Here is a 26,931-nt window from a genome sequence, read left to right on the forward strand (position 1 = left end):
AGCCAACAACCGATATTTGCCAAGCTCTTCACAGATATTACCTCACAGCAGCCCTGAGAGGGAGGTGTTATAATCCCCACTTTACAGATGGGAAGCTGAAGGCTAGAGGAGTGGGTGACTTGTGTGGGATTACAACCGGTGTGATAATAAAACAGCCCCATACAAATGTAAGAACTGCATCTTTCGATAGATGCTGCCCTCCAGAATCCTCCAGACTATGTGCAATGGTCCGCCCTTAAGCCATGGGGATCTATCAGAACACAGGCTAGATGATCTGTCTGCTCCTAGCAGTGTACAAGGGGTACTCACACCTTACACCTCAATACTCTTGTTCCATTACAAAACAAAACAACAGCAGCGATTTTCTCCACCCGTGTAATCACCTGCAGAACGTTACATAGGAAAGAATGTCCAGTGAGATGGTGACTTGGTCCCTGAGGGTGTGTGTGTGTGTGTGTGTGTGTGTGTGTGTGTGTGTGTGTGTGTGTGTGTGTGTGTGTGTGTGTGTGTGTGTGTGTGTGTGAGATAGAGATAGAGAGAGAGAGAGAGAGAGAGAGAGAGAGAGAAAGAGAGAGAGAGAGAGAGAGAGAGAGAAAATGACTAGGAAGAGGTAACAATGCTTCAGGGCTGGCAGAAATGCACCATCTGGTCTGATCCCCCAACACCCTGGAAAGGGGGGTTCTGAAGCTGGCAGCATCCCCTTTTTTACAGATGAGAAACTGATGCCAAGGATATCTCTCCATTGGCTGTGCCCCTGGCTGTCACACTATGGTGTGTGAAGTCTTTCCTAACAATTTCTGTGGGTTGGTTTAGGGTTTTTGCCCTTTTTTTGTATCACGTTACATGTCAGTGACACTCTTAGGATCTTAATAAATGGATAGCTTAACAAATGATTGAATAAATAATAAATAATAGTTTAACAAATAATTGAATTGGGTTCCCCCAAAGGTCCGACAGGGACCTTTTGAGAGAGGAAAAGGAGGTGCAGGATGGGGAAGCATCAGTGGGTACAATTGGGGTCTTGGCCCAGGGTTCTTTGCCCCATCCCACAAAGGACCCCAGACAGTAACCTGCTGTTTGCTGGCTGGGTACACGATGGTGGCCCGCTTCAGACAGGTGGGGTCTTCCCTGCAGGAGGGTTCAGCCATTTAGAGCCCTCCACAAGCTTCACAAACAGGGGCCACCCCATCTGGAGTGGAGAATGAATGAAGCCACTCATGCCGAGCCGCTCCCAGGCCTGTGGCTCTGGCCTCCTTTCTTCTCGTTCCCTTTCTGACCCTTCTGCCACCCTGGAGCCACGAGGGCAGGCCAGCAAGCCTATCAGATAGGGGAGAACCCCACCCCCGGGCCTGGCCTGTGGGAACCCAGCCTTGTCGGGCAGTGCTGACCCAGAATTTTCCCCATTCCAGAAGGGCTCAGCTATGCCGGGGGCGGCTGCTCTGACGTGGCCCAAGGCGAGGGGTTTTCTGCCAGCCAGCAGCTGCCCTGGCACACTTCCTTGCTTGCTGGGGACCCTCTGTTGGGCTGGGGCATGTGATGCCCAGGGTCTGGGGGCTGGCACCAAAGGCAGGATGGTGGCATTGCCACTGCTCTGCAGGCTCAGACACCCAGGCAGCCCTTGGCTGGCTTTGGGAGGAGGAAGGGCATCTGGGGACGCCTGGAACCCTCAGTGCCGGGTTCAGCCCTCCCCTCCTTGGAGACCAGTGGGCTCAGGCTATTGGGTCCCAGGCAGCAGCATGATGGTCACACAATAGCCCCATTCTACAGACAAGTGGCTGGGCCTGGAGGGGTAGAGGCCAGGGGTAGGGGGGTGGGCGTTTACAGGGTCTTCCATGTTATGCCCGATTCTGGACAATGAAGGAAACAAAGGGGGTAACTGGTCGGGACTGAGATAGGGGCGAGGGGCGGCATTCAATGCCCTGGAAGCCCACCCTATTGCCTAATGAAGAGCCAAATTCTAAGAGCTGGAATCCCAAATGGGGCAGGCCTGTTGGAGTCGGATGGGCAAGGTCGACAGGACCCTTGGGTCATGGTAGTTGGAATCTTTGGTCCTCCTGCCCACGTGGCCTGTGCCCCGGTTTGTTGAAATGGAAAAAGGGGCCTTTGAAATCATCTGGGTCCTATCTTTCGTGTGACAGATGAATAAACTGAGTCCCAAAGAAGAGAAGAGCCCGGGCCAGAGTCACACAGTGAATTGGGGCAAGGCCTACACTAATGTCCGGGGGCCGGCTCCCAGCCTCCCTTTGCCCTGGGCTGCCCCAGGAGCTGGGCTGGGCAGCCCTTCACAAGGGATGCTTTGGGGGCTCATCCTGGCCGGCTCCAGATTCCGGGGGCCTGGAGCAGGCGGAGTCCAGCGTGGACAATGGCCTCGTTGCTGGGGCAGCCGCAGCTGGGAGACAAACGGGCCTGTTGTTTGGGGGCCCCTCCGGTCTGGGCCCAGAGGTGAATGGGTTCTCTGTGCCTCCCGCCTGTCCCCTCCAGTTCCCAGGAGCGGGAGGGGAGGGAGCCAGGGGGCCGGGGGCTGGGCCTTGTCATTGGCTAAGGGAGCCAGGGAGGGAGGGTGGGACCAGGCAGGAAACCTGGCCCTGCACCTGTGCCCCACCCGGAGGAGCCGGTGGCCCAGGACTTGTGGGGACAGGCACTGGGGTTGGACCGGGGGCTGGGGGAGCCGGGAAGCCCAGGTGGGCCAGCGATCGGGGCCTGGGGGCCCAAGTGTCCATGCAGGGGCAGGGCAGAGCAGAGTCCCAGACCAGTGCTGGACAGCCGTGGGGAGCCCCCAGAGCCCCGGAAAGGACACGGAGGAGGCACCACCGGGGACCTGTCCAGAGGACCCCAGGACAAGAGGGTATGTACACATGTCCTGGCAGGCTGGTGGGAGCAGGGGAGCCCCTCCTTAATGACGGCTTAGGAAATCCTGCCTCTAGCGCTGGAATGGACCCAGAAGGCCACCGAGTCCAGCGCCGCCCCCCGCCCCCCTTACAGCTCAGGAAACAGAAAGCCGGGGAGGGGAAGGGACTTACCTCGGGTCACGCAGGCAGGACGTGGAAAGGCTCAAATTCAAACCCGAGCATTCTGACTCCCAAGCCATGTGGGCACGCTGAGCCTCCCGCAACTTCTGCTGTTGGGCTGCTGGCTCCCCAGAGGGGCCCTCTGCCCGCCTCAGTTTCCCCCTTGCTCAAATAGTGACGACAATCCACTCAGCTAAAAAAAGCTGTACTGTCCCCCAAGCCCTGGGGAAGTGAAGGGGAGAAGGAGAGAAAGAGTAAACATGCTTTGAGATCCTCTAACCGGAGATGCCAGGAGAAGAGAAAAGATAAAGGGGGTGTGAGGAAGGCGGTGGGGTGAATGTGTGCCTGAAGACCCCCATCTCTCCCCAGTAGCCTCGCTCCCAAGGCCCGGTAGGATCCTGGCTGGGGCAAGGGGCTGGAGGAAGGCTTAAGAACTGCCTCCTTTCCCCTTTTTTTCCCCTCCCTTGAGTGCCAGAGCCCCAGGGGCCAGTGAGCCAAGTGCGGTTAATGATTAACCCCAATTGGGACGGAATCAACAAGAATCTGCCTCCCTGCCGGCTGGCCCTTTGACAGGGACCTGGTCCTGCAGCAGAGGCTCTCAGCATCTTGGTGCTTCCAGAAGCATCCAGGAGTACCGACCCCAGGAGGGGAGAGCACCCTAGCTCCCCAGGGCCCTCCGCTCCAGCCTCCTTCCACAGAAAAGAAAACACTGGCCCTGCATCTGAAACCATTTGTCCCAGGGATCCCAGGGAGTGAGCCTCAGCAGGGAGGACTAGAAATGCTTCCTCTCAAGAGAAAAGTTTTTTTTATCTGAACAGGGATCCCAGAATGGGGTAAGGCACTGGGGTAGACCAAGGACCCGAGGGGAGAAGAGCGGGATGCCTCGGCTTCTCTTCCCTGTCAGAAGCCCCTATCTTGTGGGAGGGTGAAATAGGCAGGGCCTGGGTTGGGGCAGGGTACAGGGAATGAGAGCACAGGGGGAGTGTGTGTGTGTGTGTGTGTGTGTGTGTGTGTGTGTGTGAGAGAGAGAGAGAGAGAGAGAGAGTTCATGAGTATGTGTGAGTATGAGAGTATGTGTGTGTATAGGAGGTAGGGAACAGATGGGAATGTGTGTGTGTGTGTGTGTGTGTGGAAAGTAGGGAACAGATATAACACAGACAGTGATGACAGAACATCATAACTGGAAGGGACTCTGGGGGAGTCTGGGGTTAAATTAACCTGCCCAAGGTCACATGGGCAGGAGGCAGAGGAAGAGTCCCTGTTTCTCCTGGAGTCCATGGGGGCCAGTGGGGAGGGTCATGTGCCTCCAGGATATGCACCTCCCCTATCCCCCCCCCCCATCTCAGACACTGTCTGTGTGGTCCTGAGCACATGCTTGGGAAGGAAAGGGCTTTCTCTCAGGTCGATGTTCTGGCAATGACTGAGGGAAGGTCACGACGAGGTAATGACTATCGGGTATTAGAATCTTAGTCTTCTGACTCAGCCCGGAGTTCTTTCTGCCCCTCCCCCTGAATCTCCCCCCCCCCCCGGCCCCCCACCATAGCCATCCTTCTTCCTTCCTAGGACAGTTCAAGGGTGTAATCAATACCAGCCATGGGGAAGCCTGACACCAGATCTCTCTGCCTGGCGGATTCGGAGTGGGGTGGGTTCCCTCCGTGACAGGTGCCCAAGGCATCCATCCATGCAAGGAGATAGGGTGGAGGAAGGGCAAGATGGCTGTGGTCCCAAGGTCCCAGAAGGTTTGGTACAGAAGGAGACAGAGAAAATGCCAGAACTTGGGATATTCTAAGAGCAAAAGGTTCAAACTGAGAAGGAGCTTGAAATATGGGCTCTAGAAGGCCAGAGTTCAGGATGAGCTTAGAACATAGGATACAGAATGTCAACATCCGAAGGAAACACAACACAGAACACGAGCTATACAGAACCTTAGACAAGAGTGTCTGAACTGGGAAGGGGCCGAGAACTGAGAATCCCAGAGCTGGGAAGGCCTGAGAACAGGGGATGTCAGAGCTGGGAGGGGCCTGAGAACAGGGAATGTCAGGGCTGGGAGGGGCCAGAGAACAGGGGATGTCAGAGCTGGGAGGGGCCTGAGAACAGGGGATGTCAGGGCTGGGAGGGGCCTGAGAACAGGGGATGTCAGAGCTGGGAGGGACCAGAAAACAGGGAATGTCAGATGGGAGGGGCCCGAAAACAGGGGATGTCAGAACTGGGAGGGGCCTGAGAACAGGGGATGTCAGGGCTGGGAGGGGCCTGGGAACAGGGGATGTCAGGGCTAGGAGGGGCCTGAGAACAGGGGATGTTAGAGGTGAAAACAACTGCTGGACATACTAGGTCAGAGGAGGCCTTGGATGCTACCCGCTCTAACTGCCTACTTTGACAGTCAGGAACCCCAGCATTCCCAGCTCCCGAGCCAATCTGTGGGAGCCCAATAGGTCTCCGGGGCCCTAAAAGCAGGAAGTATATGGCAGACTGGCAAACACTTCTGTTAGAAAGAGGAAGGCCGGCCCAGGCCTCCATTCTTCCCCACACGCCCCTCCCCGCTGCCCCTTGTAGGACAGGCTGGTTCCCATAGATGCTCCTAGAATGTCAAAGCTGGGAGAAGATGGATTTCTGCTCAGGTGACTTGGGGTTGGCTCTCTGGCACTTACCTCCTCTCCTTGCGACCCTGGGCAAGCCATTTGCTCTCTCCAGGCCTCTATTTCTTCCTGCCTAATAAATCAGTAAAACTACCAGCATTCATGAAGCACTTACTATAGCCAGGCACTGTGATAGACAATGAGGACACAAGAAGGGGCAAGAGTCCTTGGCCTCCAGGTGTTTACATTCACCAAGGGGATAGAGATGGCTTCATTCGGTCAAACAGCCAGCATTTATTAAGTGCCAAGTGACTGGAACATGAAAGCAGAAGTTAAACAGTCCCTGCTGCCCGTAAGGAGTTTACTTTCTAATGGGAGAGACTCTGAGTTCTCTTATAGGCTGTATACCGGCTTCCTTTCTCCCCTCCTATTGGAGGCTCTAGCCTGCTCATCAGCCTGCCCTCCAGGTGGGGTCCAAAACAAAGAGCCTCCACAAAGGCTGGCTTTGGCAGCTGAGCATGACGGGCAGATTCCCTTCCATCTCTTAAGTCCCCTTTTTTAAAACATTCAGCAAGATTCACAGGCAGCATTTGCAGTCTATATTAGGGACAGGAGAACTTCTTTTCCTTTTTCAATCCTGGAAGCAATAGGGAGCTATGGAGAATTTGGGGGAAGGGGAGTGAGATGGTCAGGTGTGTGTCTTTCGGAAGAAGTGGCTTCGGCAGCTGCTTAAAGGGTGGACAAGCCAGGAGGATGGAAGCTGTTGCAAAAGTCCAGGCAGGAGAGAGGTGAGGTCTGGCATGGGCTGTGTGAATGGAGAGAAGTCGAAGGAAGGCAGTTGGACTTGATAGATTTTCAGTCAGTCATTTTATGCAGGAGGAAACTGAGACCCAGGAAGGGGCAGCCACTGGCCAAGGTCACACAGCCAGATTGCTGGTGACAGAGCGGCCCTGGAAAGGACCTGGGTGATTACTGGAGGGAGGGAGAACAGAAAGCTGTAGACGGTCCACGGATCCCCAGCTCAGCAGTTTTGGGGCTCCGTATTTGATTTTAGTTGAGTTCTTCCGGGATGAGTTAGCTGTTGGGAGCCCCGGGACCAGACTGCCTGATGCCGGTGAGTTTGGGGTTCAGTAGTTGGCCAGACAGGCAGGGACATGGGCCCCCTCCTCTGGAGCCCCTGTTTCCTCCTACACACACACACACACACACACACACACACACACAAATCTGTGTGCTGGCACCTTTGGGAGCCAGGTACCACACATCCTCCTTCCTCCTGGCTGGTTGCACAACCCCTCTTGGGGATCAATAGCTTCCTGCTGTCACAGCCAAGGTGCCCTTGACCAAAGTATTTCCCCGGGGACTCTGAGGGGGGTAAGGTGAGGCGAGGTGGAGAAATTGAGGCCCAGGGAGGACTAGGAAGTGGTCCAAGGTAACCCAGCCAGGCAGGAGCCTGGAGAAGGGGCCAGCGGCCCAGCAGGAGGCTCATGAATATTCATCCATTCATTGGAGCCAGCAGGCAGGGCCAGGTGTCATTGGCTCCCTGAGCTGCAAAGTCGTGGGTCTGGAGCCAGACTCCTGAGGGCTGGGGCTTACATCGGGACCCAGCTGAGCCATCGCCCCTATCCTCCACACCCCACCCTCCTCCATCACAGCCTGGCTAAGGTACGAGGATGCTCCTGGACCGGTACCTTTTCTGACCTGTCTCTCAGTTTCCCCATCACCACAACAGGGCCTGATTCTGTCTTTTTTTGGGCTGTGAGTATTCCAAGGGCAGAGGACTCTTGGATCCATGCCCTGAGGGAGGGGAGCTGTGGTGAGCATCACTAACCCCCAGCCAGTTCTGTTTGACTCTGTTACCCTGGGAATTAGCTGGTATCTTGATGTGCTGAGGAGGGGGCAGCTTGAGTGGGGACCTAGGAAGGCAGGGACTAAGGTGGTGGCTGGGAGGCTGAGGATGCAGCTGAGGCTCCCTCATCTCCCTGGGCACATGTGGCACGGGTTCATTTTGTCTCTTTTCTTTTTTTTTTCTCGTCTTGTCTCTTTTCTTATAACGCTTAAAGTAGGGACCTAGTCCTGTTTCCTGGACCAACTGCTTCAAGTATGAAACTCTAGTAATCTTCCATAGTATCTTAAACTCTTCACTGCTTTTTAGCAGCTTTTCCAGCTGGCCAGAAAATCTTTCAAGGGAACAGGATCTACAAACCCTAACCAAGTCACAAGACAAAGATTTTTTCTGGAAAAACCCAGACAAAATGATAAGACACATACCGGCTAGCCTTCATTTTGTCAATTTGCTCTAATGAAAAGAGAGAAATTAAAATTCAAACTGAGATGAATCATCAGTTCAGTCTCTCGCAGATTTCTGTCAGATGTCACACAATAGCACAGCTGTTTAGTCATTCCCAGAAGGAGGGAGCATCCCCTTGTCCCACGCTTTTGGAAATCTATCCAAGGGGGAACCCACATGTATCTTATGACTGCTGGGACCCATGCTTCTTTATGGCTGGGGGAAAACTCTAGAAGAAACTTAACCTTACTCCTAATTCTAAACTTCCCCAATCCCTGAGGCAAACGAAACTTCTCCAGTCCTTGGGACAAACCTGAAAACTTTCCCTGGAAAACTGGATCCAAACCTATATACTTTCCCAATCCCTGGGGTGACTGCCAAGCCTCAAAGTAAAAAAAAAAATCAGACTACTCCCTAAGACTTACCTGAGAATGAAATAAAAGAGCTGTGGGTGGGGGCTCTGTCATGTGGCAGGTGAAACAACAAAGATGAAATGACCCAAAAAGCAAAGGTTCGATTTCCATTTTTTAAGCAATGAATGCTGATTGCCCAATAAATTGGGACCAGGTCCCTTCCTCAGCTCAGGGCTGGACTCTGAAGACAGGAGGAGACAAACTCTTATACATGAAAAACAATCAAATAAGGGCAGTTAATTGAAAGGAAACAATATACCATTAGATGGTCTGATTTCTTTCAATTTTCTAGTTTACCTTCTAGTTCTAGAATATCAGGTCAATTTTCCCTGACAATTTCTTGGAAGATCATGTCTAAGCTCTTTTTTTGATTCTGGTTCTCAAGTAGTCCAATAATTTTCAGATGATCTCTCCTGGATTAATTTTCCAGGTCAGTTGTTTTCCCAACAAGCTATTTCACATTGCTTTTGCTTTACTGTTTCTTTGGTTTCTCATAAAGTCATTAGCTTCCATTTTCTCAATCCTAATTTTTAAGGAGTTATTTTCTTCAGAGAGCTTTTGTACCAAATTTTCCATTTGGCCAGTTTGGCTTTTCAAGGCATTCTTTTCCTTATTGGCTTTTTCTACCTCTTTTACTATTTGACCTAGTCTGTTTTTAAAGGTGTTATTTTCTTCAGTATTTTTTGTGTCTCCTTTACCAAGCTGTTGATTCTTTTTTTCATGATTTTCTTGTATCACTCTTATTTCTCTTCCCATTTTTTCTTCTACTCCCCTCCCCCTTTTTTTCGGTGAGGCAATTGAGGTTAAGTGACTTGCCCAGGGTCACATAGCTAACAAGTGTCAAGTGTCTGTCTTCTACCTTTCTTACTTGATTTTCAAAATCATTTTTAAGTACTTCTGTGACCTGAAACCAATTCATATTTTTCTTGGAAGCTTTGGATGTAGGAGCTTTGGCTTTGTTATTTTCTTCTGGTCAGAATTTTTTTCTGTTTGCTCATCTTCCCAGTCTGTTTCTTGATTTTTAACTCTTTTATTAAAGTGGGGCACTGGTTCCAGGGTGGAAAGCTCACTGTCTCAAGCCTCAGGGATGGGGTGCAGCTGTTTTCAGAGATGCTTCTAGGAATTTCTAAGTTTTTAGTTCTTCCAAAGTAGTGTGATTTAAGAAGAGGTATGTTTACTACTCTCCTGACCTGTGCTCTGGTCTGCAAGCAACCACAGGCCTGCTTTTCTGGAATTATGAACAGAGTCCCGCTCCACTGTGGCTGCAAGCTCTGGTGTGCTTGCACTCCTACCTGGCCTGGGGCTGCCACCCAAGACTGTGACCTGGATCTGAGTATGGGCAAAACAACAGAGTTCTGCCTCGGTTAACAAGGAGACCCCTGTAATCTCCTTCTGGCCAATTGTCCGGCCCCCCTACCGTCTGTGGGCTAAGAATTCCAGAAGCAGCCAATGCTGCTACTGATTTGGAGGCTCCAGAGGCCTGCTCCTGGTTTGCTGGGGATGGGTCTGTGCTGGCGTGGCCTGCGCTGGACTGTGCTCCACTCTCACCCTGGTACAACAGACCTTTCCTGCCAACTTTCTAAGTTGTCTTTGGCTGGAAAAGCATTTTACCCTGTCTTTTTGTGGGTTTTGCTGCTCCAGGAATTGTCTTATGGCATTATTTAAAGGTATATGGAGGGGTTTTGGGGAGAGCTCAGGTGAGACACTGCTTTTCTGCCACCATCTTGGCTCTGCCCCTCGGATGGTCTGATTTCTAATTGGATGAAAGATTAGGGATGTCCCAAGTTGGGAGGGGGAGAACAAACATGTTCAGTTCCCTGAAATTGAAAAAGAGGTGTCCCCTCCCAGGAAATGTGTGTATTGAATCAAAGAAACATGGTAGCAATAACTGATTGATCAACATGGGACCTGTTTTTAGATAAGACATATGGGTGGCTGGAGATGGACAATTGGGAGAAAACTCCTTCCATTTAATCTTCAATCTGACTAGCTTTCTGGGCAGCATAGTTAAGGGTCTTTAAGTGGCAGGTAAGGGTGATCACGCTCCCAGCCATGCAGGGCTAGGCTCAAACAATGCACTGAGGTTTTCTCCCAATTCCCACTGTCGAATAAAGTTTTCTCAGAAGACAGACTTTGGACTAGACCCATACTTGAAGAGAAAGGGAACTAAGCTACTCCAGAATTGAGTCATGAGATAGAGTCAATGGGGTTCACTCAATCCTACAGTTAACCCCTAGTCCCCTCAATTCCCTCATAGGGGGTCTGACAGCACCCCCTTCCTTTCCCCATGGCATCGGGAACCCTGGGTGAGTGCGGCAGGGTCCTAGCTGGAGACTCTGGTGTTGTAGACAGGCAGATAACCAGGGAGCCTGGCATCAAGAGGCATCAAGGGAGAGTTAATGGGGCCCAGGATTTGGGGGGTCAGGAGGACCCCAGGCAAGCCCTCTCATTCCTGGGCCTCAGTTTCTCCATCTTCAGTGGCTTCCAAGGTCACTTCTGGCTTGAAATCTTTGATCCCATGGTGGTGGAGGATGTGGACAAAAATCCCAGCTCTGCCACCCGGAGTTGTGTGACCTCAGGCAAATGGCTTGACCTTTATGGTCCTCAGGTTCTCCCTCTATAAAATTGGGGGGTCATCCTCCAAAATGGCTCCCTTCGGGTTCCTTCTGGCTCTAGGTTTGTGATCTGAAGGGCTGGTATTTCTCTGCTGCCCCCAGCAATGCAGGGACCTGGTGGGAAAGAAACTTAGCAGCTGTGTGATCCTGGGCAAGTCATTTCAGCCTGTCTGCCTCAGTTTCTTCATCTGTAAAATGAGCTGGAGAAGGAAAGGACAAACCCCTGCCCCAGTATCCTTGCTGAGAAAACGCCAAATGGGGTCACAGAGAGTCAGACACAACTGAACGGACAGCAACAACAATAAAGCTCCTTGGTCACCAGGAGTTTGTAGCCTAAATGGGAGGCAGGATGCTTACAGAGATCATATATAACATATAAACAAAATGTAATATATCTGATAACATGCAACATTCATGAATAAGTGCCCCTGAGGAAGGCAAACTGAAGTGGGATGTGAGGTCCCAGGATGAAGCCTGAGGAGTGGGATGGGAAAGATGTTAGGGAGGGGGAGCCTTGGAAAGGCTGAGTGGGACCAGCAGTAGTCATAGTAACAGAAGGAGGAGTAAGATGAGGGAGAATGCAGGAGCTGAAGGAAGGGAAGCCCTCCCAGCGCTGGCATCCCCTGTTCTAAGCTCCCTTCCAGCTCTGACATCCCCTGTTCCAAGGCCCCTCCCAGCTCTGACATCCCCTGTTCTAAGAGCCCTCCCAGCTCTGATATCCCCTGTTCTAAGAGCCCTCCCAGCTCTGACATCCCCTGTTCCAAGGCCCCTCCCAGCGCTGGCATCCCCTGTTCTAAGCTCCCTTCCAGCTCTGACATCCCCTGTTCCAAGGCCCCTCCCAGCTCTGACATCCCCTGTTCTAAGAGCCCTCCCAGCTCTGATATCCCCTGTTCTAAGCTCCCTCCCAGCTCTGACATTTCAAGTTCTAAAGGCCCTCCAAATCTAATGTACTGTAACTCTGATTCATTCTATACTCTTCTCTCTGTATTATAATAATAGCAGTATATGGATCAGATCCCTTGATCATTATCACACTCTTATGAGATAAGCAGAGCTGGTTTAATTCCAGTTTTACCTTTGGGGAAACTGAGGCACAGAGTGGCTTCCTGACTCACCCAGGAGTCAGTTCCTGGCAGAGTCAGAGTCTCTGGACTCCCTGGGCAGTCCCTGATTCACCTTGGTGTGTGCTACTTCTGAGCCCTCTTCCAGGTGGATGAGACACAAAGTGCCCAGATCTTGAGAGACAACTAAGACCTGAATTCTAATGTGACCTTAAACCCACATTAGCTGTGTGACCCTAGACAAGTCCTTTTACCTGCCACAGTTTCTCAATTGTAAAATGGGGATAATAATAGACCTGACCTCCCAAGGTCATTATGAGGATCAAATGAGATAATAATTATACAATGCTTAGCCCAGTGCCTGGTACATAGCAGGTGCTTAAATGCTTGTTTCTTCCTTGCAATGTATGACCTTGGGCAAGTCCTCTCCCTGTTCCACTGAGTGGCTGCACTAGATGTCTCCAGTCCTGTGCTTGGGACCCAGGCCAGGGGTGGAGGGGCAGGTGGAGCAGGAAGGAGGCTGGGGAGGAGGGGTCGGCTTCCCTCCCTGGGTGGGGCCTGCTCTGAGCCTGCTCTGCCCCCTAGGGGCCGCCTGGCTGAGCAGGGCAGCCCCATTGCTCCTGATGCAGCCTGGTAGGGACAACAGCCTGGGGGAGGTGAGGACGCACTCCTGGGCAGCCTGGGTAGGGGAACTGGGGTCTTGGGGACATGAAGAAAGGGGAGGGAGAAAGGGGTGCCCCCTGGGGCCTGGAGGGGGGAGAAAGTGGGGTGCCAGGTCTGTGCTTGGATTTGTACATGAAGGAGGTGTTCTCCCAGAGCAAGAAAGGGATTTCTAGAACACTGGAGTCTAGAATGTAGAATCCTGTTGGAATGTTCTAGATTCTATGTTCTAAAGCCCTTCCCAGCTCCGCCAGTCTCTGTATTAAGGTCCCTTCTGGTTCTGACATTCTTTGTTCTAAATTCTATCAAAGCCCTGACCTTCCCTGTTCTCAGGCCCCTCCCAGCCCTGACATTCCCTATTCTAAGCTCCCTCCCAGCTCCAATGTTCTAGGGTCTATGAATCTTCAAGTTCCTTCCTGGGAGGCAGCCCTTACCTGCCTCTGGGCTCACCTTGCCTGGCCCCCTCCTCTGCACCTACAGACTTCCAACTTGACTCCCTTCCTCCCCCTCCCAACTACCCCCCCATGGGGTCCAGAGGGTCCCAGAACCAAGAGGCCTGGAAAAGGGCCTTGGGGACCGTTCAGCCCAGCGCCCTCACTGACCGGGACGAGCCCAGCCCTCAGGTCCACTGCAGCTCCGCCAGGTGTCCTGGGCCTTCCCCTCCCTTGTCCCCAAGCCTCCGGCCATTCAGAAGCTTGTGCTGGAGGAGCCCCGGCCTGTCTGCACCAGGTCTCCTGATCTGTAACATGGGGATAGTGAACATCCAGGCATCCGCTGGAGGCTCCTGCACATGACCGCCCCGCAGTTAGGGTCTCCCCCCGGGTCCTGGATGACTGAATTCGCCTTTTCATCCCCCTGGATCTCAGCCCCTCCTGAGGGATCAGAGGCCAGAGGAAAGTCAAGGTGACCTCTTCTTTTCTCAGATTATCCTTTCTTCCTTTCACCCATTCTCCCTTTTTAGTCTATTCTGAACGTTCCTTCCTTGTTTATTCTGTGTTCCTTGTGGGGCGAAAGGCTTCTATAGCCGAGCATTTGAGCTCCCCCTGCTGCCCCTCTCTATGTGTTTACCTGCCCCTCCTCCCCATTCTTTCTGCTGTACAAGACATAATGTTGGATGATCAGTCAGTCAGTCAACAAGCCTTTGTGTGTAAGGTCCTACTATGTGTTAGACACTGACACATAGGGATACAAAGAAAGGCAATAGACAGTGACCCTGCCCTCAATGAATTAAGTAACCTTAGTAGAAATTGTCCCCTATACCAAATTATGTGGCCCAGTCCTATCCTCTGTCCACCCTGTGATGGGTCTCCTCCCCAGGGACCAGGCCAGCTCCTGTCTGGGTGCACATCCCTCCAGCCCTACTGCCCCTTAGCATCACCATAGGAGGAAAGGGGATGGGGATGTGCCCTTGGTTTATCTTCCTTGTGGTGAACCTTCCATGGATGGGTCTCACCGGCTGGTCTTCAGACATATCAGTTTCTCCCTGGATCAGTTCTTGGAGCCTTCCACAGCATGGCAAGGAGACCTGTCAGAATCTTCTGAAACCAGATTCATCTCCCTTTACCAGATGTTTTGTTTTGTTTTTTCAAGGTAATTGGGGTTAAGTGTCTGGCCCAGGGTCACACAGCCAGTGTCAAATGCCTGAGGACAGATTTTTAACTCAGGTCCTCCCAACTCCAGGGCCCATGGCCTATATCAGTTTTAAACTGTTTTGTTTTTTTTTTAAAGTAAGTACTACATGAATACCTAGAAGGAAATTAAGCAAAAGATAAAAATAAAATAAAATAAAATTGTTAGATTAAAGAATTGGAAGGAGAATAAATAATTTAGAAAGTAGTAAGTCTTGCCTAAGTCACAAACTCCATGAAAAGTAGAATAGACCAAACAAAAATCAATAACTCCACGAGAGAGGAAGAAATAGTAGAACCAAATCAAAAAATTGAAAAGAGAAGCAAAATGTAATATATCTGATATAAAAAACAACTGACCTGGGGCAGCTAGGTGGCACAGTGTATCCACTGCCCTGGAACACTGGCCCTGGAGTCAGGAGTACCTGAGTTCAAATCCGGCCTCAGACACTTAACACTTACTAGCTGTGTGACCCTACGCAAGTCACTTAACCCCAATTGCCTCATCCCCCAAAAAACAAAACAAAGCAAAACAAAAAAAAATTGACCTGGGGAATAGACCAAAGAAAAATAATTTAAAAATCATTGGCTTCCCTGAAAACCATAATTCTTTTTTTTTTTATTTATTTTTATTTTTTTTTTATTTTTTTTTATTTTATTTTTTTTGAGATATTTTATTTTTTCCGTTACATGTAAAGATAGTTCTCAACTTTTGTTTATACATGCTTTACACTTTCAGATTTTTCTCCCTCCCTCCCTCCCCTCCCTCCCCCCCTCCCCTAGACAGCAGGTAATCTGATATAGGTTATATCTATATATATCTATACATATACATATAGATATATATATACACACACATATATATACACATAATAACATTAATCCTATTTCTGCATTAATCCTGTTACAAGAGAAAGAATCAGAGCAGTGATGCAAAACCTCAAAATAGAAAAAAAAAACAACAGCACCCAAAACAAAAGAAATAATATGGTTCAATAAGCATCTATACTCCACAGTTCTTTCTTTCTTTTTTTTTCTTGGATTTGGAGATCCTCTTCTATCATGAGTTCCCTGGAACTCTTCTGTACCATTGCATTGGTGAGAAGAATATAGTCCATCACAGTAGGTCAACACTCAATGTTGATGATACTGTGTACAATGTTCTTCTGGTTCTGCTCATCTCACTCATCATCAGCTCACATAAGACCCTCCAGGTTTCTCTGAACTCTTCCTGCTCATCATTTCTTACAGCACAATAGTATTCCATTGTATTCATATACCACAACTTGTCCAGCCATTCCCCAATTGATGGGCACCCCCTCACCTTCCAATTCCTTGCTACCACGTAAAGAGCAGCTATAAATATTTTTGTACATGTGGGTCCCTTTCCCCCTTCCATGATTTCTTTGGGCAAAAGACCTAAAAGTGGGATTGCTGGGTCAAAGGGTATGCACAGCTTTATCGCCCTTTGGGCATAATTCCAAATTGCTCTCCAGAATGGTTGGATCAGCTCACAGCTCCACCAACAATGCATTAGTGTTCCAATTTTCCCACAGCCTCTCCAACATTTATTATCTTCCTTTTTTGTCATTTTAGCCAATCTGAAAACCATAATTCTTAAAAGCCTGGACATTTTATTTTGAGGAATCCCAAATGAGCACCATTCAGCTCTATTATGCGCAAAGAGCAAAATGAAAATAGAAAGAACCCATCAATTGCCTCTGCCTCTGAAAAACAAAAAACTTCAAAAGGATAAATCCCAGAAATGTCATACTCAAAATACAGAACTCAAAGGAAAAAGATTATAAGCAGCCAGAAAGGAGTTGGGATCCCACAAGACCCCCCTCAAGGAGTTTATATTTGAGTAAATAAGAACCCCCATCACAATATCCTCCAGTAGTCTCATGGACAGTTTGGCACAGGAGGTACAAAGCCTTGCTCATGCCACAACCACCCTGAATATTAGGATGGACTGAATAAAGCCAATGATTCCATGAGACAATGAAAAATAGTAAAACAAAGTCAAAAGATTTTTAAAAATAGAGGCAGGGACAGCTAGGTGGCGCAGTGGATAAAGCACCGGCCCTGGATTCAGGAAGACCTGAGTTCAAATTTGGCCTCAGACACTTGACACTTACTAGCTGTGTGACCCTGGGCAAGTCACTTAACCCCCATTGCCACCCCTCCCCCCAAAATAGAGGCAAACATAGGATATCTCTTAAAAAAAAACACAAAATTGAACTGGAAAACAGATTGAGGAGAAAAAAATTAAGGATTATTGGATGTATGACCAAAAAAAGAGCTTAAAAATACATTGGGGGGGGCGGCTAGGTGGCGCAGTGGATAAAGCACCGGCCCTGGATTCAGGAGTACCTGAGTTCAAATCCGGCCTCAGACACTTGACACTTACTAGCTGTGTGACCCTGGGCAAGTCACTTAACCCCCATTGCCCCGCAAAAAATTAAAAAAAAAATTAAAAAATACATTGGGGGCAGCTAGGTGGTACAGTGGATAAAGCACCGGCCCTGGATTCAAGAGTACCTGAGTTCAAATCCGGCCTCAGATGCTTGACACTTACCAGCTGTGTGACCTTGGGCAAGTCACTTAACCCCCATTGCCCCGCAAAAAAAAAAAAAATACATTGGGAGGGGGGGCAGGGCAATGAGGGTTAAGTGATTTGCCCAAGGTCACACAGCTAGGAAGTGTCAAGTGTCTGAGGCCAGATTTGAACTCAGGTCCTCCTGAATTTAGGACCGGTGCTTTATCCACTGCGCCACCTAGCTGCCCTGAGCCTAAAAATCTTAATCAAGAAATCTTTTGTGTGTGTGTGTGTGTGTGTGTGTGCTATGAGGGTTAAGTGACTTGCCCAAGGTCACACAGCTAGTAAGTGTCAAGTGCCTGAGGCTGGATTTGAACTCAGGTCCTCCTGAATCCAGGGCCGGTGCTCTATCCACTGTGCCACCTAGCTGCCCCCTTAATCAAGGAATCTTAAAGGAAATCTTCCCAGATCTCTTAAAATAGAAAGAATCCATCTCCTAATAGAAACATAAAAATTAATATCTCCAGGAACATTATTACCCAAATTCAGAGCTTCCAGCTCAAGGGAAAAACATTGCAAGCCACCAGAAAGAAAGGATTCAAATACTGAGGAAGTACAATACTTAGCAGTCACCGCTATAAAGGAAGGGAGACTTGGGAATACCATATTCCAGAAGGCCAAGGACACAGGCTTGTGGTAACAAAATCATTTCCCTAGCAATACTGAGTATATAATGATACAGGAGAAAATATGGATCTTTAAATAAATAGAGGACTTCCAAGCTTTCCAGGTGGAAATACCAGAGCTGTGGAGAAACTGTGAAGATCAAACATAGAATGGAAAGGCAGGGAAGAGGAATATTGTGGGGGAGAGGAGGAGGATGGGAGAAAGGTTGGGGGCGGGGAATTATCTCATGTAATCGCAGTGCACATATAGATCTCTCTACAAACAAAGAAGGAAGTCAAGGGGGTGAGTGAACCTCACTTGAACCTCACTCATCTGAACTGGTCAAACACACGCACGCACGCACACACACACACACAGAGTTAGGTAAACACAATTCACAGAGAAGTAGGAAGGGAGAGGAGAATGGCAGGGCAGGGGAATTAAAGAAAGAATAGGTTAAGGAAGGGATTAATTCCTTTGGGCAACTAGGTGGTGCAGTGGATAGAGTAATGGGTCTGGAGTCTGGAAATCTTGAGTTCAAATCTGGCCTCAGACACTTCCTAGCTGTGTGACCCTGGACAAATCACTTACTCCTGTTCAGCCTCAGTTTCCTCATCTGTAAAATGGGATGGATAAGGAAACAGCAAACCATTCCAGTATCTTTGCCTAGAAAACCCCAAATGGGGTCAGGCAGGATGAGTCAGATACAACCACTGACCAACACAAACTTTAAGGATATTAAAAAAACATACCACATACCTCTTTTTTTTTTTTTTTGGTGGGGCAATGGGGGTTAAGTGACTTGCCCAGGGTCACACAGCTAGTAAGTGTTAAGTGTCTGAGGCTGGATTTGAACCCAGGTACTCCTGACTCCAGGGCTGGTGCTCTATCCACTGCGCCACCTAGCTGCCCCTGTCCTTCATTCTTAAAGAGGACCATGGCATTGGGGTGATATCATGACTTGCATTGAACTGGATTTAAATGAGGGAGGGATGTATAAGGTCACCAATGTCACTCTCTCCTCCAGAGCCATCTGGGTCAAGTGACAAGATATACATAAGGACAACTGCAGATGGTCCTGGCTGTTTTAAGGCAATTGGAGTTAAGTGACTTGCCCAGGGTCACACAGCTAGTAAAGCATCTGAGGTCAGATTTGAACTCAAGTCCTCCTGAATCCAGGTCCAGTGCTTTATCCACTGTGCCACCTAGCAGCTCCTATTGTGCTATAAGAACAGATGAAAGAGGTTATTTCTGAGAAGCCTGGAGAGATTTGTCTGAACTGATGCAGAGGGAAGTGAGTAGAACCAGGAGAATAATTTATACACTAGCAAGAACGTTTTTAAGGACTTAAGAATTCTAATCCATGTACTGACCAACCATGATTCTGGAGGGACAAATGATGAAAACTTTCTCCTCACCTTCTGAGAGGGGAATGAAAGACTCAACATGTAGAATGAAACATGTTTATGTATGAATATATACATTTTATATGATACATATATATGCATATATTGTGCATACATACCCACATACATGCAAACACACATGTATGTACATATACACGCATACATGCAATACACACATACACATACATAAACACAAGGTTTTTTTAGACATGGCCAATAAGGAAATTGTTTTGATTGCCTATACTTGTTTACAATAGGGGTTTTATTTTTTTCATTCTTAATTAGAGGGCAGCATAGATGGGGGAGGGGGGCAAATTTTTGCCAATTGAAAAAACAATTGAGTGAAACAGGATATGAGTACCATTTTTTAAAAGAATAAAAAGATGATGCCTCCATCCTGTATCTCTGAACTTGGAATCTTTCCGCTCCTCTGTAACCTTCCTTGGCCTCAGCTTTCTCATGTATAAAATGGGGGGCCACTTCCTTTCCATAGTTGTCATGGGGCTCACTTGAACTGTGGATTGGAAAGATCATCAGTTACTCAACAAGCATTGGTTAAGTGCCCACCATGGGCCAGGTGCCTAGCTAGCTAAGCACTGGAGACAATAAGAAAGGCCAAAGGAGCTCACAATCTCATGGGAGAGACAATCGATAGATGATTTGATCGGTAAATGTTAAGCGCTGACTCCGTGCCAGGCATGGCTGGTGGTTGGCATACTCAGGAAGGGGAAAAGACAGCCCTGCTGGAGAATCTCACAGCCTCCAGCCTGGAGACCGGGAGTGGGGTCCCCGCTTTGCTGCTAACTTCAGGGCTCCTGCCCCACCCTCTCTCGTCCCCAGGTTACTGAGATGCCTTCTCTGAGGAGACCCTGGCATTCCATGGCAAAGGCGCTCATCCTAGGATGCCTCTTCACCGGCTTCCTTCTGCTATTCTATGCCTATGTGACCCCCTTGCAAGTCAGCATGACTGAGTGAGTGGGGGAAGAGGGATGGGTATGGAGGGCATGGGGGAGGAGGGGAAGATAAAGCAAACAGCTCTGGTCCAGGGAGAACTTGGAGCCTTGGGGACTAGGGACATCCAATCCAGGTGCTTTTCCAGCTCAGCCAACAGTAATCTTGGGCAGGGCAGTGGGTGGGGATTTCCAGGTTGTTGTAGTTGGGAGGGGCCTTAGAACAGGGAATGTCAGGGTTGGAGGGGTGTGAGAATAGAGAATTCCAAGCTAAGAGACCCTTAAAGCTCAGGGTTCACATGAACAGGGTTGTGCTGTTGGGGGCTGACCCCAAAGACTCACTTCCTCTCTTCCACTCATTGCCCTGAGGTTACTCCAGGGAAATCTGGAAATATACTCATGTCTCTGTTTCCCCAAAGGTGGGTCACAGGGGTCCTCAGCTCCCCTTAGTTATCTGATGGCATGACCCCTTACCAGTTGGGGGAATTAAAATGGGAGGAGGCAATGAGCAGAGTGGTCACTTGTTGATTTATGACAGTTGTTTTCCCTTCTATGTCCATGCTATAAAACCGTGATCGTTAGCTTTGTGAAAGCTGCTCCCTCTGCCCTGAGATCACAAGGACAGACGGTTTGGCTCATCCTGGGAGGAGACTGCTTGCACTGGGCCCCTCTGGCTCTACCAAGCAGCCTTACCTTAACAAGGTGGGCCTTGGATCAATGAATGATTTCATGGATCATCTGGGAAAAAGAGGAGAGACTAAGATGAGTGAGTCCCCATCATTATGTGTGAATGTATATATGTATGTTTTTGTACACACACAGCTAGGTCCCAGTGAGGACAAATAAATAATACAAGTGTTTGCATGATTCAAATTCTCACTGAATAGACTGAAATCATTTACCATATTTCACATATTTCAGTCCATTAGACTGAAATTTTACATATTTCAGGACTGAAATAATTACTGTATTTTACATAATTATAAGTTCAAACATTGGGGATTTGAATACATTAGGACCTAGCTATATATATTCACACATTTTTCACTGACATTCTTTTAAAGATATTTAGACATACACACTTTAAAATAATACATCGTATTCTCTTTTATATTACTTGTATTTCCCCTTGTAGATTCCCCTCCTAGCCAGTCTTCCAGAGAGCCATCTTTTAGAACAAAGAATTTTTTTTTAAAGTTAAGAGAGGGAAAAAAAATCTAATAAAACCTACCAATCCTTTGAAATAGACTCTCTATAAATATATACACCTTTGGGTCCCCATAGAAACTATATTTTTTATCCAGCCATTGGATCAAATGGCGCCATCTTTGTAGAGGTGAAGCTCTGTCCTTGGGGCCATGGATGGTCCACAGTTTCCCAGTTGGATCTCTCATCAGTTTCAACTATTCTAGTGAAGCACTGAGTAGCCAACCTTTGATTGCTAGGTTTAAGCAGCCTCCATCGCGAGGTTGTGCTGCTCTGATTGCTGGTTGCCAGGGTCACCTGGGCCCACCCCCAGCCATGCTTCGCTTCCTTCCTTGGCCATCTTCTCATTAGCTGCCTGGCCACCTCAGGTTCTTGCATACCCTCTCCCCATCTTCCAGTTTGTAAACCTTGATTCAGCAAGCAAACAACATTTATTAAGGGCTTATTATGTGCCATACACTGTGCTAAACTCTGGGGATACAAAAAGGGGCAAAACCCAGTCCCTGCCCTCAAGGAGTTTACAATCTAATGAGGGAGACAACAGGCAAACAAATGTGTACAAAGCAAACTTTAGACAGGATCAATAGGAGTTAATTAAGAGAGGGAAAGCATGGAGGCTGGTGTCATGGAGGTTGGAGCACATGGTGGGGAGTGAGGTGTGAGGAGCCTGGAAAGGTAGGAGGTGGCAGGTTGGGAAGGGTCATTGTGCTTTTAAAGGTCCTGTCAGTGTATCACCCAATGGCTCCACTTACTATCCCTGAAACTCTCCAAGCCAAAATACCCATCCACAAACTGCTCCACCCCAGCATCTTATTTCCCCACTTTAGAACAAAAGGTGCGGGCAGCTAAGTGGTGGAGTGGATAAAGCACCGGCCCTGGATTCAGAAGGACCTGAGTTCAAATCCCGCCTCAGACACTTGACGCTTACTAGCTGTGTGATCTTAGGCAAGTCACTTAACCCTCATTACCCCACAAAAACAAAAAAAAGAACAGTAGGTTCTTGAGGCTATGGGCTGGTTTGCATTTGTATCTGTATACCCAGTACTTGGAGAATAGTAAGTGCTTAATCAGTATTTTTCACCCATTCATTCATTTGTTCATTCTTCATTCATACCTGCCCTCAATGTGGCACATGCATAGTGGGTGATAAGAAGCCTTTATTTCACGCCAAAGAAAATACATAAAGTGCAAAGGACTTTGGGGAAATCAAAAACACATGTGAATCTCTCAAATATTCCATCCATTCCCCCCAGAAGAGAGCTGAGCTTCGGGTTGTCACCGAGGCACTCCCTTGACATGTGAATGAATCCCTCTTTCCCCTCATAGTACTACCGTCTGGTTTACACATCCCCCAGAAGACATGTGCTTTGGGGGCCCTCTGAGGTTACTAATAATTTTCCCTGTTTGTACAACATTTTTAATATTGTCTGCCCATCTGATGGTGAGCTCCATGAAGGCAGGGGCTGTTGCTGCCTTTCTTCATACCTAAATGGCTTAGCACAACACCTGGAACATAGTAGATGCTTAATAAATGCTTGTTGGAGGGGCAGCTAGGTGACACAGTAGATAAAGTACCGGCCCTGGATTCAGGAGTACCTGAGTTCAAATCCAGCCTCAAATACTTAACACTTACTACCTGTGCAACCCTGAGCAAATCACTTAACTCCAATTGCCTCACCAAAAAAACAAAACAAACAAAAATTAAATGCTTGTTGGCAAAGCATCACTCACCTTAGTGACTCCAGATCTAAATTAAATATGGGGTATACTACATATTGGTATCACTGGAGTATATGCATACCAGAAAGAATAGGCAAATATGCATAACAGCAGATATTAACATGGGCGGGCCTGAGCTGACCAGCATAAACCAGCAAACAACAAAACAATAGAGCTAATAAACAGATGTGTCTGTTCTACATGACAAGAGAGAGGTAAGTGGTGCTGAGCATAGAATACTAGGCTGGAGTCAGTAAGACCTCAGCTCAAATCTGGCCTCAGATGCTCTCTAACTGTGTGACCCCAGGCAGGTCACTTCCCCTCTACCTGCCTCATCTTATCTGTAAAATGAAGATAATAATAGCACCTACTTCCCAGGGTTGTTGAGATGAGCAAATGAGGTAATATTGACTGACTGACCTATAGCCAATAAGTGGCTGCAGTGAATTGTCTTGGCAGGCCCCCCCCACCCCCCCAGCCTCCAGGGGCTGATCTTTGAATGAGCCACTTGCCCAGTGTCTCCATAGACAGATACAGAGCTGCTTCCTGAAGGGCTGCTAACTTGTGTGGCCCATGAACAATGCCCCAGACTGACTCTGTCTCCTCCTTCAAGGTCTTGACAATGAACTTGGGCTTCACACCATAGTTTTGTTTCTGTCTGGGCTCTTATGAGGCCAAATGGTGAGTTCTCTTGACTTTTCTCTCAGCCAGAGTTAAGCTTCCATGGTTTTTCTTTGTTTGTTTGTTTTTCGGGGCAATGAGGGCTAAGTGACTTGCCCAGGGTCACACAGCTAGTAAGTGTCAAGCGTCTGAGTCTGGATTTGAACTCAGGACCTCCTGAATCCAGGGTCGGTGCTCTATCCACTGCACCACCTGGCTGCCCCTACAATTATTATTTCATTAGATCCTCAACACAACCCTCCAAGATATGTGCTATTATTATCCCCATTTTACAGATGAGGAAATGGGCAGATAGAGGTGAAATGACTTGTCCAGGGTCACACATCTAGTAAATGTCTGAAGGTGGATATGAATTCAGGTCTTCCCAGTTAAAGAATTCTTTTTCAAATAGAGGAAAAATGAAAAGATTATTACGAGAAAATACTTGTGATAAAACCAACCAGTAGCATGGAAAAAGTCTGACATTATAGGCAATGACCCTCCAGCTGTGCACAGGAACAGAGAGGGGAGAGGGGAAGGGAAAGTATCTTCTGATCTCTCTTCTTTGGGGCCATGTTTGCTTTTTCTGATTTCACAGCTTTAGTTGTTTTGTGTCTCGTTCTTTTCATTTTTATCTTTATTGTCATCCTGTCTGTCCTTTGTTCCTTACACAAACCCTTTGGAAGGCTACAAATGTTTATTCCTCCAATGTCTGTCTGTCTGTCTGTCTGTCTGTCTGTCTCTCTCTCTCTCTCTGTGGGGCAATGAGGGTTAAGTGACTTGCCCAGGGTCACACAGCTAGTAAGTGTCAAGTGTCTGAGGCTGGATTTGAACTCAGGTCCTCCTGAATCCAGGGTCGGTGCTTTATCCACTATGCCACCTAGCTGCCCCCTCCAATGTTTCTTAGAAGTGATGGGAGCAGGCCAGCTGCTTGAGTTCCAGGACAGCAGTGTGGCTGCCATCCTCGTCCTCATTGGCTCTATGGCCAGAACAGACCCCTGAAGGTTTGATGATGGAGTCTGGCTCCCTTCTTCCCTAGCTTGGCTTCCTTTTCCCAGTGCCAGGACCTGGGCTTTTGTGGCACAAAATCTGCCTTCTCCTCGCAAGCACATCCCCCTTCCTGTTACTCCTTTCTCTGAAGCTTTAACAGGATGCAGTCCGGCCATCCTGGTGGTCACCTGATGGTGGTGGGTGTTCATGAGTCCAGCTGTTATAATCTCACTCCTTGCTCCATGATGTTTCTGAGCAGAACAGTTTTGTCCAAGGGCTCCATGGCCACCAACATGATTCTTGGGTTCTTGTGATCAGATCTAACTCCTGTTATCAAGCAGGTCTGTCAGACCTTGGGCTCCCACAAGCCCCAAAGCTGGTCCTCTGGAAGCTCTCCATCAACTAACCCCTCTTTTCTAGGTCGGAGACCTATAATGCAGCAGTTCTCAAATGTTTTGGTCTAAGGATCCCTTTATATTCTTAAAAATCATTGAGGACATGGGGCAGCCAGGTGGCACAGTGGATAGAGCACTGGCCTTGAGGTTGGGAAGACCTCAATTCAAATATGGCCTCAGACACTTACTAGCTGTGTGACTCTGGGCAAGTCACTTAACCCTGACTGCCTCCAAAAAGAAAACCATTGAGGACCCCAAGACATTTTTTGTTTATAACGGTTATATCTATCCACATTTCAGTTATCAGCTACTTTCCAGTCATGTCTGACTCTTTGTGACCCCATTTAGGGTTTTCTTGTCAAAGATACTGGAGGGGTTTTTGCCATTTCCTTCTCCATCCCATCTGACAGATGAGGAAACTAAAGCAACAGGGTGAAGTGATTTGCCCAGGGTCACACAGCTAGTAAGTGTCTGAGGGTGGACTGGAACTCAGGAAGATAATCTTCCTGATTCCAAGCCTAGTGCTCTATCCAAGGTATCACCTAGCTGCCCCCATCCACATCTATTATATTAGAAATTAAAACATAACCTTTTAAAATATTTATTTATTCATTTAAAATAACAATAATAAACCTATGAGATGTTAATATAAATAACATTTTTAGTGAAAAGTATATTTTCCCAAACCAAAAATATCAAGAAAATGGCATTTTTTACAGATTTTTGCAAATATCTTTAGTATGTCTTAATAGAAGATAGCTATATTCTGTTTCCATATTCAATCTGTTGCAATCTGTTGTTTTGGCTGAAGTCTGTGAAAAACCAAACCTTCCACAGATATGTAGTTGGAAAAAGGAGGAGTATTTTAATAGGCAAATAATGTCAGCATCATTATGAAAATAGTTTTGCCTTCAGGGGCTCCCTGAAAGGGTCCTGGGAATCTCCAGGGGCCCGGAACCGTTGCTGTCATGCTGTGGACACACACTTCCTCAGGTTGACAATGTGGGTCCTCTTGAGTAGTTTCCCAGCTAAGTCCAGCAGTGTCCTTCTGCTATGAAATATCAAACCATGGCCTTGACCCAGTTGGTGTTTCTCTGTCTAGTGCAAAGGACCAGGCTTGGCCCCCTATACCTGGGGAATCTGTCTCTCTCTGATGTAGGAGGTCAAAGTTCTGTCCTACTCTGGAGCAAGCTGTCCCTTTCTGATGCTGTGTACCCAGCATTGGCCAAATATTCCTTGCAGTCTGTTGGGCTCTCTTTGTTTAGTAAGGTCTCTCTTCTCTTGGCCAATTTTCCTTTTCCAGAGGGGCTGTGTAGACCTGTTCCCAGGTGCTGTCTCCTAACTCAGTGTAGCAGGTATTTTTTGAGTGATCCAATCCATTGCTAAGTCACATGAGTGGTCTCCTCAGCCCTGATATTGCTATCAGTTATTCTGAAATCTTGACCTTTTTTGGGGGGGCGGTGCAATGAGGGTTAAGTGACTTGCCCAGGGTCACACAGCTAATAAGTGTCAAGTGTCCAGATTTGAACTCAGGTCCTCCTGAATCCAGGGCAGGTGCTTTATCCATTGCACCACCTAGCTGCCTCAACATCTCCTTTTAATATCATCATTTTTAATCTCTGCTTCTGTTCCTAAAATCAGATGACTCCTATGAGTTTCCAGGGTAAAAAAAATCATAAAACTCTTCCAGTTGCTTGGACTCACCCACATGGCAAATGCATGGGCCCAGCACAACTCAGCTTCCTACAGTCGCATCTCTTTCTGCATCTGCTGCTATTGTTTTCTTCCTTCCTTAGTCATGTCCCAATCGATATATTGATTCCTGATGACTCTATTCCACAAACCCACAATGTTGTGACAAGTTGCACATTGCACAATGTCGTGCCAAGATGAAACAATACAGTAATGCTAACAGCCAGTGGCATGTAGTGAAGTCAATAAAAAAGAGAGGCATCCTGGGTTTGGCACCTTCCCTTGGACAGGGAAGCTGCTTTGTTAGTCATAGTCTGACTTTAGTTTGTCACAGGGGCAGGGCAGCTCTCTAGGGGACCAAGCAAAGGAACCCTGGGGGATTTCCTACCCACCAGTAGGGACTGGCCTCCAGCTTCCTTTTCAGAATACCCTGTCTTGTTTGAGCTTCACAGCCACT

The 26,931-nt window shown here is 48.1% G+C and overlaps 1 protein-coding gene across 1 annotated transcript in view; it reads left to right on the top strand.

The window, feature by feature from the left end:
* Positions 1 to 2,584: 2,584 nt before the first annotated feature.
* LOC122738265 (galactosylceramide sulfotransferase-like) overlaps positions 2,585 to 26,931 on the top strand; it is a 29,348-nt gene continuing 5,001 nt past the window's right edge. The window contains exons 1-2 of the mRNA XM_043980326.1: positions 2,585 to 2,845; positions 19,703 to 19,833. Of these exons, the coding sequence (XP_043836261.1) occupies positions 19,712 to 19,833 (122 nt within the window). The 5' untranslated portion in view covers positions 2,585 to 2,845; positions 19,703 to 19,711. The remainder of the gene's footprint in view (positions 2,846 to 19,702; positions 19,834 to 26,931) is intronic.

The sequence above is a fragment of the Dromiciops gliroides genome, chromosome 1, assembly GCF_019393635.1.
Source record: "Dromiciops gliroides isolate mDroGli1 chromosome 1, mDroGli1.pri, whole genome shotgun sequence".
NCBI classification, from domain to species: Eukaryota; Metazoa; Chordata; class Mammalia; order Microbiotheria; family Microbiotheriidae; genus Dromiciops; species Dromiciops gliroides.